The 18,358-nt window shown below is 35.5% G+C and overlaps 1 protein-coding gene and 1 pseudogene across 1 annotated transcript; both read right to left on the bottom strand.

Moving 5' to 3' along the window:
• Positions 1-11,281: 11,281 nt before the first annotated feature.
• LOC148587425 (uncharacterized) lies at positions 11,282-13,280 on the bottom strand (annotated as a pseudogene).
• Positions 12,956-15,863, bottom strand: LOC132189038 (uncharacterized). Its single transcript, XM_059603516.2, has 3 exons — positions 15,173-15,863; positions 13,521-13,718; positions 12,956-13,424 (listed from the first exon to the last, which is right to left on the bottom strand). The coding sequence occupies exons 1-3, from the start codon at positions 15,779-15,781 to the stop codon at positions 13,347-13,349; spliced, it is 885 nt and encodes a 294-aa protein (XP_059459499.1). The 5' UTR covers positions 15,782-15,863; the 3' UTR covers positions 12,956-13,346.
• Positions 15,864-18,358: the final 2,495 nt, after the last annotated feature.

Here is an 18,358-nt window from a genome sequence, read left to right as displayed (position 1 = left end):
TATAATTAAGCTAATTCCAAAATTTCAAAAGTTGTACAGCGAATAGACCTCTACCTCAAAGGAGGATTGCTTGGGCTGGGGCTATGAAGACTTGAGCTCGGCAACCGAGAGGAAGACGATGACAAGATCTCCAGGCGAGAGCAAGACCGAGAGCCTAGGCTAGTGTAGGACCGGGGGCTGAAGGGCAAGCCAAACTCGAGCCCCAACCGCGGTGACTAATGGTCTCGGCCTGATTTCGCCATGGCTACGTCGCAGAGATCTAGAAGGGTATGACTTAGGTATTTTTTATTATTTTTAAAATGAGATTTTTTAGAAAAAAATTATTATATGACTGTTCATGTGTGAAGAACAGAAGGTAAAAATTTTCAGTCAAGTGAAGCACGTTTAGGACTTCAATTTGATTTGAAACGTTTATGGCCCAGAAATTTCGGACGAATTAAAATTGAGTCAAACAAACTCAAAATGAGTGAAATGAAAATCCAAAACGTTCTTCACGGAATACTCTATCTACCCATAAAATTTCAATTTAATTAGAGTATGTTAAGGAGATGAAACTGACCCCGTAACCGTAAAATGCCAAATATTATAGTCTACTAATTTCCACTACTATTTTATTTACCAATTTTCTCTATTATTCCATCTACCAGTCTTTAAAAACGTTATTCATAGAATACTCTATCTACCCAAAAAATTTCAATTCAATTAGAGCAAGTTAAGGAAACGAAACTGACCCGATAAAATAAAATAGTATTTTTATTGCACTATAGCATATTACTAATTTTCTTTCGTTCAAATGTGTGTTCTGCATCAAGCCAAATTAATAACATAAATTTCTTGACGCAACATGTTTCCATACATCTATAAATTTACTAATTCTACTCCAAAATTGCAATAAAACCAACATTATACATCCATAATTGTGCAATTCTAACTTCTACAATATTCTTGAATTCCACAAATCCATATCCCTTTAAAAAATTGAGCTGCAAAGATAGAACGGACTTAAAATAAATTCCCCAAGAATAAAAATGACCTTCAAACAAGAAACAAACTTTAAACCATAATATCACATTCATAACAAAAATACATTGCCATACATTAGTAGCTTCACATCAACAATTTTGCCATGGACACCTAAGGAGTACAAAAACACAGGTAAGAACATAAAAAACCACCAATTGAAATATCAACGTATGAAACATTCGCTACTAAAATCCATTATGGTCAATAAATAATAGGGGAAACTTCACTATGGACCCCCAAACTTCCACCCGTTTTGAAATACCCCCCCTGAACTTCAAAATCTCTCAATTTAGTTCCCTGAACTTTCAATTGCTCTCAATTTGGACCCTTCCGTTAATTTTAGTCGTTAAAAATTCAAAAAAAGACCAAAATATCCCTGATTTTTGTTTTTTAAAAAATACAAAAACGTTTTAGAAGTTGAAATTTTATACAAAAGTCAGGGGTATAAACGTCATGTGACATATAAAATCTAACGGAGGGGTCCAAATTGAAAGCAATTAAAAGTTTAGGGGACTAAATTGAGAGATTTTCAAGTTCATGAGAGGTATTTCAAAACGAGTGGAAGTTTGGGGGTCCTTAGTGAAGTTTCCCCTAAATAATAAAAGGTTCCTTCAATAAATTTCTGATTCACGCACAATTGTATAAAGCTCATTAATTTACAAATTCGATAACTCTGCAGTAACTTCATAATGACAGCACATATTAACAAGTAAAACGAATAAAAAATGAAAATTGAAAATTCTTTATGCCTTCATTGTCATGTGTAGCATACCAATAATCGACTCCAATGCTTTTAGTTGACGTTTTAAAGCTATTACAAGTACATATGACAGTGACAACTAGTAGCGCTTGTTGAACTCCTAAAATAGAACAATCTTAGGGACCTTCTTTTTATGCTGCAGCAGTTTATGTAACTTTTAAAATTACCATTAAATCAAAATCCATCCAAAATCCAAATTGTTATTTTAAAAGTCATATTAACTTTGAAAGGATGTAATGTTGATCCCTAGCTTTACTCCCTAAAATAAGAAAAGATAGTATTGTGAAAAAACAAAAACGACAAAAAAAAAAAAAAAAAAAAAGGTTAATGGTCTTATAAATGATTATACTCTTTATAACTACCCTGGAAAAAAGGGTTAGCCACAACTGTGCTAATACCCCAAAAGAACTAGTCAATTTGGAGCTTTTCTAGAATTCATTATAAAGCACAGTTTCACCTAGTAACTAGGCAATGTGGGACTTAGCATCCACAACTATCTTTGTAAACCACCTACTCTATGTAGACTTCTTCTCATCTTCCTAGTATGAGATCGGGATGTTACACTTTTCATTCCAAACTCTACAATAACCGTTTTATAGCTGGCTCAATAGTTGAATAAAGAGTGTATAAAAAGAATGTTAGACATTAAAAAATTTAAAATAAGTGATGAACTTACATAATACTTTTCTTATACGAGAGCTTCAGTCACATCACCACAGAGGTTGTCAATGCGAAGAACACACAACTCTTGAAAAGAAGAGGCTTTCCTAAAATCAATGTCATATATATATATAATCAAAATATCATTAAAAGTGAAGAGAATGTGCTTTTAACATATGCAAGAAACACAAGGTGCTTTTTTGGGGTGTAAATGCTACCAACAAGGGTGCAACTAGAATGTTTAGTTTGGAATGGCAAAATATTTTAAAAAATATGTTGGGTGGCAGAAGTTAATTTTTAAAGGTATATATATATTTATTTTGGAGACCACCCTTGGTTTGGGGGAGCTGGGGTCCCCCCAAGCGCAAGGGTAGCTTCGCCCATGGCTACCAATTACACCATCAAGGGCATGAATTAATAGTTAGATTTATGATTAGAGGATCTTGATTTGCTATTGAACTTCATACGAACGAACAAAAAAGATACAAAAATATAAAATGGAAGTCTTAACTGTAAATTTATCAACCCAAATTTAAATTCTAACAAATCCATTCTACACTGTTAATGTAAGGCATTAAAGTAATAAGTGACCAGCTCTCAAAAATAATTTCACCTTAGGGGTGCAAAAATCTCTTTCAATTATGGCTGTGAAGGGGGACCACTTCTAGCTACCTCGGCAGGACTATGACGATCATACCCTGTTTGGATATAAAGAAAACATAAAAATAAATGGATTAAAAGTACTATAATTAAGCTAATTCCAAAAGTTGTACAGCGGACAGACCTCTACCATAAAGGAGGATTACTTGGGCTGGGGCTGTGAAGACTTGAGCTCGGCCACCAAGAGGAAGACGATGATGAGATTTTCAAGCGAGAGCTGGAGCGAGAGACTGGGCTAGTGTTGGACCGGGGGCAGTAGGGCAAGCCAAACCCAAACCTCAACCGCGGCGACTAATGGTCTCGGCCTAGTTTTGTCATGGATACGTCGCAGAGATCTAGAAGGATATGACTTAGGTATTTCTTTATTATTAAAATGAGATTTTTTAGAAAAAATTATTATATGACCGTTCATGTGTGAAGAAGAGAAGGTAAAATTTTTGAGTCAAGTGAAACACGTTTATAACTTCAATTTGATTTGAAAAGTTTATAGCCCACAAATTTCGGACGAATTAAAATTGAGTCAAACAAACTTAAAATCAGTGAAACGAAAATCTAAAACATTCTTTAAGGAATACTCTATCTATCAATAAAATTTCAATTCTATTAGAATATGTTAAGGAGACGAAACTGACCCTGTGAAATGCCAAATATGATAGTTTACCAATCTCCACTACTATTCCATCTACCAATTTCCTCTATTATTTCATCTAACAGTCTTTAAAAACGCTCTTCAGGGAATACTCTATCTACCCATAAAATTTCAATTTAATTAGAGCAAGTTAAGGAAACGAAACTGACCCGATAGAATGCCAAATATGATAGTCTACCCATCTCCACTACTAGTCTATCTACCAATTTTCTCTATTATTCCATTTACCAATCTTTAAAAACATTATTCACGAAATACTCTATCTACCCATAAAATTTCAATTCAATTAGAGCAAATTAAGGAAACGAAACTAAGCCGATAAAATGCCAAATATGAAAGTTTATGGCCTAGAAATTTCAGACGAATTAAAATTGAGTCAAACAAACTCAAAATGAATCAAACGAAAATCTAAAACGTTCTTCACGGAATACTCTATCTACTCATAAAATTTCAATTCAATTAGAGCATGTTAAGGAGACAAAATTGACCCCGTAAAATGCCAAATATGATACTCTACCAATTTTCACTGCTACTCTATCTATCAATTTTCTCTATTATTCCATCTACCAGTTTTTAAAAACGTTATTCATGGAAAACTCTATCTACCCATAAAATTTCAATTCAATTAGAGCAAGTTAAGGAAACGAAACTGACCCGATAAAATAAAATGGTATTTTGTTACTTTCCTTTAAATGTGCGTTCTGCATCAAGCCAATTTAATAACATAAATTTCTTGACGCAACATGTTTCTATACATCTATAAATTTACTAATTCTACTCCAACATTGCAATAAAACCAACATTATACATCCATAATTGTGCAATTCTAGCTTCTACAATATTCTTGAATTCCACAAATCCATATACCTTTGAAAAATTGAGCTGCAAAGATAGAACAGACTTCAAATGAATTCCCCAAGAAAAAAATGACTTTCAAACAGGAAACAAGCTTCAAACCATAATGTCACATTTATAACGAATGTACATTGTCATACATTAGTAGTTTCACCTCAACAATTTTGCCATGGACACCTAAGGAGTACAAAAACACGGGTAAGAACATAAAAAACCACAACATGAAATATCAACGTATGAAATATTCGCTACTAAAATCTATTATGGTCAATAAATAATAAAAGGTTCCTTCAATAAATTTCTAATTCACGCACAATTATATAAAGATCATTAATTTACAAATTCGATAACAATACAGTAACTTCATAATGACTGGACATATTAACAAGTAAAACGAATAGAAAATGAAAACTGAAAATTCTTTATGCCTTCATTGTCATGTGAAAGCTAGCATACCAATAATCGACTCCAATGCTTTTTGTTGTCGTGTTAAAGCTATTACAAGTACAAATGACTGTGACAACTAGTAGCGCTTGTTGAACTCCTAAAATAGAACAATCATAGGGACCTTCTTTTTTTGCTGCAAAAGTTTATGTGACTTTTAAAATTACCATTGAATCAAAATCCATCCAAAATCCAAATTGTTATTTTAAAAGTCATATTAACTTTGAAATGATGTAATGTTGGTCCCTAACATTACTCCCTAAAATAAGAAAAGATAGTATTGTGAAAAAACAAAAAAGACAAAAAAAAAAAAAAAAAGGTTAATGGTCGCATACATGATTATACTCTTTATAACTACCCAAAAAAAAAAAAGGTTAACCACAACTGCGCTAATACCCCAAAAGGACTAGTCAATTTGGAGCTTCTCTAGAATTCATTATAAAGCACAGTTTCACCTAGTAATTAGGCAATGTGGGATTTAGTGCACACTACTATCTTTATAAACCACCCACTCTATGTAGGCTTCTTCTCATCTTTCTAGTATGGGATCGGGGTGTTACACTTTTCATGCCAAACTCTACAATAGCTGTTTTATAGCTGGCTCAATAATTGAATAAGAGTGTATGAGAAGAATGTTAGACATTAAAAAATTTAAAATAAGTGATTAACTTACCTAATACTTTTTTTATACGAGCTTCAGTCACATCACCACGGAGGTTGTCAATGCGATGAGCACACGACTCTTGAAAATAAGAGACTTTCCTGAAATCAATGCTTTATATATATATATACAAAATCAAAATATCATTAAAAATGAAGAGAATGTGTCTTTAACATATGCAAGAAACACAAGGTGCTTTTTTGGGGTGTAAACGCTACCAACAAGGGTGCAACTAGAATGTTTAGTTTGAGGAGGCAAAATATTTTAAAAAATTTGTTGGGGTGCAAAAGTTTATATATATATTGGGTAGGGGTAGTTTCGCCCATAGCTACCAATTAGACCATCAATGGCATGAATTAATAGTTAAATTTATAATTAGAAGATCCTGATTTGCTATTGAACTTCATATGAACGAACAAAGAAGATATAAAAATATAAAATGGAAGTTTAAATTGTAAATTTATCAACCCAAATTTAAATTCTAACAAATGCATTTTACACTATCAATGTATGGCATTAAAGTAACAAGTGACCAGCTCTCAAAAATAATTTCACTTTAGGGGTGCAGAAATCTCTTTCAATAGTGGTTGTGAAGGGGGACCACTTCTAGCTACCTCGGCAAGACTATGACGATCATACCATGTTTGGCTATAGAAAAAACATAAAAATAAATGGAATAAAAGTACTATATAATTAAGCTAATTCCAAAATTTCAAAAATTGTACAGCGAACAGACCTCTACCTCAAATGAGAATTGCTTGGGCTGGGGATGTGAAGACTTGTGCTGGGCAACCGAGAGGAAGACGCTGACAAGATCTCCAAGCGAGAGCTGGACCGAGAGACTGGGCCAGTGTAGGACTGGGGGCAGTAGGGCAAGCCAAACCCAAACCCCAACCGCGGCGACTAATGGTCTCAACCTGGTTTCGCTATGAATACGTCGCAGAGATCTAGAAAAGTGTGACTTAGGTATTTTTTTATTATTAAAATGATATTTTTTAGAAAAAAAAATTATTATATGACCGTTCATGTGTGAAGAACAGAAGGTAAAAATTTTGAGTCAAGTGAAACACGTTTAGGACGTTAATTTGATTCGAAAAATTTATGGGCCATAAATTTCGGATGAATTAAAATTGAGTCAAACAAACTCAAAATGAGTGAAATGAAAATCTAAAATGTTCTTCACGGAATACTCTATCTACCCATAAAATTTCAATTAAATTAGAGTGTGTTAAGGAGACGAAACTGACCCCGTAAAATGTCAAATATGATAGTCTACCAATCTCCACTACTATTCTATCTACCAATTTTCTCTATTATTCCATCTATCAGTCTTTAAAAACACTCTTTACAGAATACTCTATATACCCATAAAATTTCAATTCAATTAGAGCAAGTTAGGAAAACGAAACTGACCCGATAAAATGCCGAATATGATCGTTTACCAATCTCCACTTCTATTTCATCTACCAATTTTCTTTATTATTCCATCTACCAGTCTTTAAAAACATTATTCACGGAATACTCTATCTACCCGTAAAATTTCAATTCAATTTGAGCAAGTTAAGGAAACGAAACTAACCCGATAAAATGCCGAATATGATAGTTTATGGCATAGAAATTTCAGACAAATTAAAATTGAGTTAAACAAACTCAAAATGAGTCAAACTGAAATCCAAAATGTTCTTCACGGAATACTCTATCTTCTCATAAAATTTCAATTCAATTAGAGCATGTTAAGGAGACAAAACTGACCTCGTAAAATGCCAAATATGATTGTCTACCAATCTCCACTACTATTCTATCTACCAATTTCCTATATTATTCCATCTACCAGTCTTTAAAAACATTATTCATGGAATACTCTATCTATCCATAAAATTTCAATTCAATTAGGGCAAGTTGTCGAAACGAAACTGACCCAATAAAATAAAATGGTATTTTTATTGCACTATAACATATCTCTAATTTTCTTTCCTTCAAATGTGTATTCTGTATCAAGCCAAATTAATAACATAAATTTCTAGACGCAACATTTTTCTATACATCTATAAATTTACTAATTCTATTCCAAAATTGCAATAAAACCAACATTATGCATCCATAATTGTGCAATTCTAGCTTCTACAATATTCTTGAATTCCACAAATCCATATCCCTTTGAAAAATTGAGCTGCCAAGATAGAACAAACTTAAAATGAATTCCCCAAGAAAAAAATGACCTTCAAACAGGAAACAAGCTTCAAACCATAATGTCACATTCATAACAAACTTACATTGCCATACATTAGTAGCTTCACATCAACAATTTTGCCATGGACACCTAAGGAGTACAAAAACTCGGGTAAAAACATAAAAAATCACCAATTGAAATATCATTGTATGAAACATTCGCTACTAAAATCTATTATGGTCAACAAATAATAAAAGGTCCCTTCAATAAATTTATGATTCACGCACAATTGTATAAAGCTCATTAATTTACAAATTCGATAACTCTATAGTAACTTTATAATGACAGGACATATTAACAAGTAAAACGAATAGAAAATGAAAACTGAAAATTCTTTATGCCTTCATTGTCATGTGAAAGCTAGCATACCAATAATCGACTCCAATGCTTTTGGTTGTCGTGTTAAAACTATTACAAGTACAGATGACAGTGACAACTAATAACACTTGTTGAACTCCTAAAATTAGAATAATCTTAGGGACTTTCTTTTTTTGCTGCAAAAGTTTATGTGACTTTTAAAATTGTCATTAGATCAAAATCCATCCAAAATCCAAATTGTTATTTTAAAAGTCACATTAACTTTGAAATGATGTATTGTTCGGCCCTAACATTACTCCCTAAAATAAGAAAAGATAGTATTGTGACAAAAACAAAAAAGACAAAAAAAAAAGAAAAAAAAAAAAAAAAGGTTAATGGTCCCATACATGATTATACTCTTTGTAACTATCCAAGAAAAAAGCACTAGCCACAACTGCGCTAATAACCCAAAAGGACTAGTCAATTTGGAGCTTCTCTAGAATTCATTATAAAGCACAGTTTCACCTAGTAACTAAGCAATGTGGAACTTAGCACCCACGACTATCTTTATAAACCACCCACTCTATGTGGGCTTCTTCTCATCTTCTTAGTATGGGATCGGGGTGTTACACTTTTCATGCCAAACTCTACAATAACCGTTTGATAATCGGCTCAATAGTTGAATAAAGAGTGTATGAGAAGAATGTTAAACATTAAAAATTTTAAAATAAGTGATTAACTTACATAATACTTTTCTTATACGAGCTTCAGTTACATCACCACGGAGGTTGTCAATGCGAAGAACACACGACTCTTGAAAAGAATAGTCTTTCCTGAAATCAATGTGTTATATATATAATCAAAGTATCATTAAAAGTGAAGAGAATGTGTTTTTAACATATACAAGAAATACAAGGTTCTTTTTTAGGGGTGTAAATGCTACCAACAAGGGTGCAACTAGAATGTTTGGTTTGGGGGGGGCAAAATATTTTTAAAAATTTGTTAGGGGGCAAAAGTTAATTTTTAAAGGTATATATATATTGTGGAGACCACCCTTGGCTTGAGGGAGCTGGGGTCCCCCAAGCCCAGGGGTAGTTTCACCCATGGCTATCAATTAGATCATCAATGACATGAATTAATAGTTAGATTTATGATTAGAGGATCTTGATTTGTTATTGAACTTTATACAAACGAACAAAAAAGATACAAAAATAGAAAATGGAAGTTTTAACAGTAAATTTATCAACTCAAATTTAAATTCTAACAAATGCATTCTGCACTGTTAATGTAAGGCATTAAAGTAACAAGTGACCAGCTCTCAAAAATAATTTCACTTTAGGGGTGCAGAAATCTCTTTCAATTGTCGTTGTGAAGGGGGACCACTTCTAGCTACCTCGACAGGACTATGACAATCATACCCTGTTTGGCTATAGAGAAAATATAAAAATAAATGGATTAAAAGTACTATAATTCAGCTAATTCCAGAATTCCTAAAGTTGTACAGCAGACCGACCTCTACCTCAAAGGACGATTGCTTACGATAGGGCTGTGAAGACTTGAGCTCGGCAACCGAGAGGAAGACGATGAGGAGATCTCCATACGAGAGCTGGAGAGAGAGACTGGGCTAGTGTAGGATCGGGGGCAGTAGGGCAAGCCAAACTCGAACCCCAACCGCACGACTAATCGTCTCGGCCTGGCTTCATCATGGCTACGTCGCAGAGATTTAGAAGGGTATGGCTCAGGTATTTTTTTATTATTAAAATAATATTTTCTAGAAAAAAATTATTATATGACCGTTCATGTGTGAAGAACAGAAGGTAAAATTTTTGAGTCAAGTCAAACACGTTTAGGTCTTCATTTGATTTGAAAAGTTTATGGCCCAGAAATTTCGGACGAATTAAAATTGAGTCAAACATGCTCAAAATGATTCAAACGAAAATTCAAAACGTTCTTCACGGAATACTCTATCTACCCATAAAATTTCAATTCAATTAGAGCATGTTAAGGAGACGAAACTGACTCCGTAAAATGCCAAATATAATAGTCTACCAATCTCCACTACTATTCCATTTACCAATTTCCTCTATTATTTCATCTTCCAGTCTTTAAAAATGCTCTTCACAAAATACTTTATCTACCCTGAAAATTTCAATTCAATTCGAGCAAGTTAAGGAAACGAAACTGACCCAATAAAATGCCGAATATGCCGATAAAAATAAAAACCCCAATTTTTTTCAAAATGTACCGTATAAGCAATTATCTATGAGGATGTCTAAGATAAAATAATGAGATGTCTATTGGTTCCAACTTAAAGCGGTATGCACTCTCACCAGCCAAATCAGGAAAAACGTTGAAGATGCAAATGAGATGGGTAAAAAATGAGGATTTTTTGTTGTAGTCTTTCAGGCTTTTTTTAACTGCATCAATGATTTCTAGTTTTTCATGCGTCTTTTAAGTTTTCCTTGCTCAGTGGATATTTTTTCCTAGGTTCTTGTTTGTGTGTGTTGATTTTCAAGAGTTTTCATATATCTTTCACATTATGTTTTTATTTGATTCTTCATAACTTATTATTCTCATATAAAAACTAGGGTAAAGTCTAAATGACCCCTTCAAACTATCATCCAATTGACAATGTTTCCTTCAAACATTCAACTGGTCATAGTGTGTACAAGTGTGTTTATTAAGTGATCTAAAACTTAGAGCATATTGTTTTAGATTTGTCCCAAGTCCCTTAGAGAATTCTCAATGAACTTAGCTAAAAACTCTTCTTTTTTTTTTACCAGCTGAGGGGAATCTTCGTATTATGCAGAGGTAGGATACGATGCGGGCAGTTATTATTATGGAGAGCATTCAATCACCATTCGTTGGCATCTAAATCGCAGTCAAATTATAAGTTTAAATATTGGTTGGCTGAAATGGACGGTGTAGATCATTGAATGTGGCATATTACAATGCTAGGAAGATCACACAAGCCAAGTTTGATGCCTTGGAACCATGCGTTGCTGAACAACATCACTTAACAGGCTTGAAAATGAAGCATGCTTAGGCCTTGTTTGGCAAACAACGATAGTGGGTCAACGTTTCTAGCCACACATCCAAATCTAAGTCGTAGGCAATCAACATGATTTCCTCATGTCGGCGTTCTATCCAGTATAATGTTATTACCTACACTTAAAGATCTTTGCAGCCACTCCCTACGGCGTTCTATCCAATATAACTCAAGCTCTTTCCAAGATCTATGGTGCACGTCATACTCATAGAAGATGGCATAATAGTTGTCTTTTGGTACACGGAAAGCCACAATAATCCTGTCTGAATTCTCAAGAGTTGCACAAATGACTAAACAATCATCAGTATAAGTTGGAGGATTAGGCAAAGCTTCCCATTTTCCATTGACGGGATCAAAAACTTCACTCCAATGAGCACCGGTATGATAAGAAGCGTCATGACTACGGATATATACCTTACCGCTCGGAACCAAAGCGGACGGGTGACATCTCCGAGATATCATCTTGGGAAAAACAGAGACCCATTCCTTATCGACGCAAGGGGCAATCCGTAATTTGGACACGTCTCGAATTCGCTCATGAGAATAGGTCGTCCCACCAAAACAATAGATGTGGGAGCCTAGGGCTACAAAGGCAGCAAAAAACGGAGTTTGTCCTTTCCAGAAAGGACTCAGCCTTTTTGGGTAGACCTTGCCGGGACTGTCCGCGTGAATATTAATTGAATACCATTCCAACGACGACCACGAATATACAAGATCGACCGCACGGTTCGCATCCAAGAAAGGCACACAAAAAACGATGTCATAAGAACAAGGAGAAAAAATCCTCGACTCCCACTCCCCCGAGAGGCAATAGCCGCAAGTGTTGTTCTATAGAGTAGCTTTTTTTGTCTTTTGTTTGAGATGCCTTCTTCTTCCGAGGAGGAGTATTTCCTTTTTCCTTTTTCTCTACGACTAGTAAAACCCATTGATCGCTCGCCCAGTGATCGATCAGAGAGAGAGAGAGAGAATCAACAATGGATGATGTAGGCCGTATTTATATATATAGAAGCACCCACTTCTTGTCTCCTAGACCTGTTCGGAGAAGAAATAACTGGCAAGCAATGATCCTTCTCAATAATGCTTGACAGACAGCTATATAAAACGCTGCAGTTTAAGAAGACAAAGGGAGTAAGAGAAAAAGGCTTGCGTGGAGGGCCTGCAAGATTTGGGAAGAATTTTGTGGGAAGGAATAAGAAGGTGAATGGGTGAAAATAGGATTTTGTGGCGTGGATTATTGAGTTGAGAGGAGTTTGCTTGTTTGGGATTTAAATAAAGTTGCAAAAAAAGACAAATACTCATACCACTCGGAACACTAATACTTTCCGTACTAGGAGAATAATTCACTTTACTTCCCAAACTATACTAGGAGAATCTAGAAACATCTCCTCGTTTGGGAAGTATAGATTTAACTCAAATGAAACAGCTTCTAAAGGACAGGGTGGGAAAGGAAAAGCTTAACAAAGACATGGGGAAGATGAGTCCTACGATTACCTCGAGTAGATGACTTTTACTGATACGAGGGATGGGGAAGGACTCCGAAGGTATTAAACAACAAAATAAGATGTGAATTTTAAATGCAGTAATTAGTTTATTATTTTGTTACAAGTAAACAAGCATTTAATTAACGAAGAGAGGAGTCCCCAAGTATTCAACAAGTATACAAAGAATGGGTGGAAGAGAGACAATAAGATTCATTTGCGCATTGAGCTTGGTAACTAGTCTCATTCTCAAAATTCAGAAGCAAGTGAAAATGTATAAATAGGAAATAGCATAATTCATGTCATCATGCCCCTTATGCCCTAGGCAACACACGTACTACAATGACCCAGACATAGGTTGCAATCCCACAAGGGTGACCTAACCCCAAAAACCCGTCCTCAGGTTCGGATTGTAGGCCGCGTTCCAAGTATCATGAAGCATACAAACTACAAAGGTCTCTCTTTGGCTGCATGCACCTCCTAATGACCAAAAGTCTGGAGATACCCTGTTCATTTTAATTGGAGCTCCAAATTGGCACCAAAAATCAACGTGGAGAATCAATACAACACAAGCATTGCCTCAAAGGTCAGTTTCGAACCTAAACCTGCTGCTTCCTCGATGACCACGTGCAGATGGTGTTGGTACATGTCTTCTATTCTGCATTTTTGGGAGAGAAAAATAGGGAGGTCAGCAGTCAGGAAAACCTAGTTTTGTGCATAACAAAAGAAACTTTATTGCTTTTCTTTGTTTTACCGGCAATGTGGGTTTCAGCTTTCTCACGAAAGCCTTCCGAGCCTGCATCTTTTTCTGCTCTGCCTTCAACTTGGTGAGACTGGGCCTGTAAATGATCACTGTTCGACCAATTTGACCAACGACCACTGAACCAGTTGCTTGCTCTAATTGCTTGACCACATCATCTAGCTCCCCTGGACAGGTCCTGTGTACTTTAATCTGTTTACAATTTTTGGATTGGCAATATGTTTTAGTTCTCTAGCTCAAACGCAGCTAGGTTCTTTAAAGATGAAGTACAAGAAAGGAAACAGAACATAGTTTAAAGCACAGCAAATAGCACAAAATAAGCTACAACATTGAATTTTAAACTAGATGGCTGGTAGGGAGTTTCATATATTAGTATGTAAATGTAAGCTGGCATGCCATTCTGTCCAAGTTTCCTGGGCCATATGTAAATTCTGGTTAGGAAAATGGACTAGTGACCAGCATCTCAGCAGCTTAACAAAGGCTCATAACCTGAGAGCATAATCTGTAGACATTCACAAATTTTGCAGACCTAAACAAAGATGATTCAGATCAAGTGAAACCAAAGGCATTGTTTGACATTTGAGATCCTAAGGATCGAAGACTTTTGGGATATGGGGTGGCTTGTCGTACTACGTCCAAGGAAGCGTTGGTGAATACGGCTGCCATGTATCTTGATGGTTCAGCCAAGTTCTGGTGGCAGACAAAAAGATGTAAAGAATGCAGAGCTTTTTTTTCTATTCAAATCAGGGAAGGGGAAAGGGATAAAAGAATGCAGAGCTTGAAGTGAAACTGGATCCATTTTGAGGACGAGTTTCTGGCAGGACGGAGGGTTCCTGCCTGGTTGTCCCTTGACAAACAATAGGAACAGGTTTGATTTGCATCATCGCAATCAGAGTAACTAAGATTCCAAGGTAACATTTCCAGTTTTAAAAGCAAGCTGAGGTTAACAGTTTAGAACTACACATTAAATAAACTAAAAGTTAGTGATGCACCAACATTGGCTGACCCTCCCAATCTGTATACCCATTTTATGACGAAGGCTTCGAGGACTGTAATTTGTGATTCACAATTTATATTTCCAAATTGCAAGTACACCTATCCTACAATGACCGTTTCAAATGTTCATGACCCCTTTAGCGAACTAATGCATCCTACAAGTAGATACTCTAAACAGGGGAATAGTTGCTACTGCTGCTAAAGCTAAGACAGTGCTTCAAGAAATCAACCATGAACTCTCATCAATCAACAGCACATCAGTTTCAGACTGCACTTGAATGCTAATCATGGATTCACGTACAAAATCATCATTCATACTCAGAAAAGATCAACTCTTTTTAATTTTTATTGTTATGAAACGTGCAATTTTCTCCACATTTTGGAGATTAAAAAATTTGGCCCTAAAAATCAAAGCAAAACAAATCTTTTTTTTTTTTTTTTTTTTTTTTTGCTTTTTCAGTACCAAAAGGAAAGGTAAATTTACACATACTGACAATCGCAAGCCTACTTATCCGCTTAACTACGAGGCAAAAACTTTCCAGAGCATAAACCCTAAACCTCAATTGTAATGACCCAAATCACCAAACTACCAGCCAATCCACTAGAATACAAGTAAAACAAACAAAATTATTTATTGCAAAAGTTGGTACCTTTAGAAGTTCGTTGGATTCGAGGGTTTCAATGAAGGAAGAAACCACATTAGCTGTAACACCAGACTTGCCCACCAACTGGGACTTGAGCTTCTTCCCCAAGCTGTGCGCGTACGACGCCAGCTCCTTCTTCTCCTTCACACTCAGACTCGGCAATGAAGACGACGAAGAACCCACACCCATCACACGGGAGCCCTCCTCCTCTCTCCCTCCCGCTTCCAACTCTTCGCTTCCACTCTCAACTTCCCCATCAAATTCTTCAATCTCTTCTTCTTCATCATCATCTTCATCTTCTTCTTCTTCTGGGTGTTGTAAGGATGGAGATGGGTCATTGGGAAGAGGAGGGGAGGTTGCGAGACTTGAGAGAGAGTGGCAGAAGAGGGGACGGAGAGATTTGGCGAAGTGGGTCGTTTTGCGAAGTGGGGTTTGGAGAAGGGGTTTGGAAAGAGTGGCTGTTGTTGTGGTGGCGGTGGTTGTGGTGGAGATGAGGAGGGGTTTGAGTCCGAGAAACCAAGAAAAGAAAGAAGAGGGAGGTGGTAGTAGTGGCGGTGGTGTCTGAGGCGGTGGTGGACGGAGGAGGTGGTAGAGCATGTGAGATGATGCCGACATATTTCTCTCTTCGGTCGCTCCTAGCCACAGCAGCAACTGCTCTTAATGATAAATGCTATTTGCCACTCTTCAGTTCCTCAATCCCTATGGCATGTTGGATTGGGGATAGAGAGGGAATAGGAGGGGAACAAATAACATTACCCTTTTTTTTCTTTTTTCAGTAAAATCTATTTTTAAAATAAAGTTTCTTTTATAAAACTAATTTAAGGATGAATTAACAATCCCATGTCAATATAAGCAATATCGGCCTAGCATTGAAAATGTGACAAATCAATTTTAGAATTTCAAAAGTGAAGCAATGATATGTATTGCACTCTCATTTTACCCCATTCTTTTAAGTTGATGAGATAGTATTCGTCTGTCATTGGATCAACTTTTATTTAAAAAAAAAAAAAAAAAAGACCGATAGATATTGAGATGAAATATAGTATATAACCTCCATTAGTCTTCAAAAGTGACAAATAGCTCCCATAATAAAAGAAGAGTAATACTAAAAACTACACTAATATCCCACAATTATCTCAATCTATTAATGTGGGAGAGTCTACTAGTCCTTGAATCAATCTTTGTTTAAATTAAAAAAATAAAATCAAGGGTTGATCCTAGAAAAACCATGAACCATTAGGATAATTATAAAATATATAAATATATAAAAACTATAAATAAAAATATATAATTATAGTTTTCTATATTTATATTTTTTTATTATGTGTGACACGTGTCATGATATCATTGGTGCTGATATAACATTTAACAATTTATGTCAAAAAATTAGGCGAAGTTTAGTGTAGGGATCTATTTGTTATTTTTGCATACCGCATAGAGCTCTCAGAACATTTTTATACTTGTTGCAAATCGGTGTAAACACTTAAATAGATTTCACATTTTTTCCATACTTTTTTTTTTTATATCTTTTGGTTTTTTCTTTTAAAAATATATATATAAACAAACAACATAGATTGTTAAAACTACATTTACCTTTATGTCATATTGTCATATTTAAATAAAAAATAAAAAATAAATAAAAACATTTAAAAAGTGAACCTATAATCTATTATTCTAACTCCAATGTCAACTCAACTCAACTTAAAGTATTGGTTTTTTTATCTTCTTTTTCTATTCAATACGAGGAAGGAGAAAAGGGAAGTTACATGAGAATAAAATACAAAGAAAATAGAGTCATTCTTAAAAACGTAGAGTATTGGTTAAATAAATCACTCTGCCCATCAAATTAACCAGTACAACCAAAGGAGGTTAAAATAGGCAAAGTCTGTAAACGGAACAAATTACAAACCAGTAGATACAGGTAGGAACATGACTATCTTGAAACCCTTCAATCTTATTAAGATCCACAATGCATAGAACACAGATAAGGGCATGGCCTTCGAAATACTCTTCAACTTTTCTCGAACCCGATATGGATAAACAACACGATCATCAACAGTCGGTTTCTTTTGGTTCTTACTGAAAAACTCTATGCCGACTCCAAAAACTTGTTTATCACAATTTATGCGGAATTAATATTATGAAGCAATAAACAATTCAATCACCCAAAATATATAAAGCAATAAAAAGGCAGACACAGATATTTTGGTTACGAAGAGGAAACCTTTTAGAAAACGTTCTAAAAGTAAAACCTCTCCAGGGCAGCCAAACCCAGGAAATCACTATCAAAAGATTATCTAGAGATTACAGACACTAGGAACACTTACAACCCTTTGCAAGACCTTGACTCTGTAAGATCGACAAGCCTACAACTCGTCTCCGCGCTCACAATCTTCTTCAACGTGATTCTCCTTTACCGGACCCTTCCGATAGACTTCTCAACCGTAGATTTATCAAAGGAATAATTAAAACTCTAAGAGATTCACTTTAACGCTCACCACATATGATCTCTCTTAGCACAGCCTCCGACGAACTCTCTGGGGGTGAAAATTCGTACTTCTATCTTCTATAATGATGTATATATACCCCCGACAAAACCCTAGACTTAAACCACTTAAAATCACGTTTTTGGGCCTCAAACTTACGGGGTGTCCGGACATGTTAATGGGCTGTCCGGACACGGCTTTGCGGAGCAAAATTTGAGTTTCTGGAAATGAGGTCCGGACCCGAGGAAGGCATGTCCGGACATGGGTGAAACAGCATTCTGGAAATGCTGTCCAGTCTTGATCAACAGCCCCGATCGATGGGCGTTTGTGGTCCGATTGAGCTGAAATTTTGCAGGGACGTTCATAACACATGAATCTACATTATGAACGGTGGAGATTGGATTCTGAGTATTCTATATCAGTGTTTGAGCTCGTGAACAGTAGCCTCTGCATTTTGGAACTGAATTAAGCCAACACAAGAACTAACAAACTCCCCCTTTGGCAATTCAGTGACAAAACCAAAATGCCGAGCCAATCCCATCATCTCCCCATATTTACTCCCCCTTTTTGTCACAGAATGACAAAAGGTCTTCATATTTCCTGAAACACTTCACAAAATATATTAAGGCATATGTGGAACAAGAATACAGAAATAAAACTCATGATCACAAAAAAATGACGTAGAATGCAAGATCATGAACACACA

This window comes from Corylus avellana, chromosome 2, assembly GCF_965113065.1.
Source record: "Corylus avellana chromosome 2, dhCorAvel1.hap1.2, whole genome shotgun sequence".
Taxonomy (NCBI): domain Eukaryota; kingdom Viridiplantae; phylum Streptophyta; class Magnoliopsida; order Fagales; family Betulaceae; genus Corylus; species Corylus avellana.
Note: the sequence above shows the minus strand (reverse complement) of the source record. Positions and strands in the feature narration are given on the sequence as shown.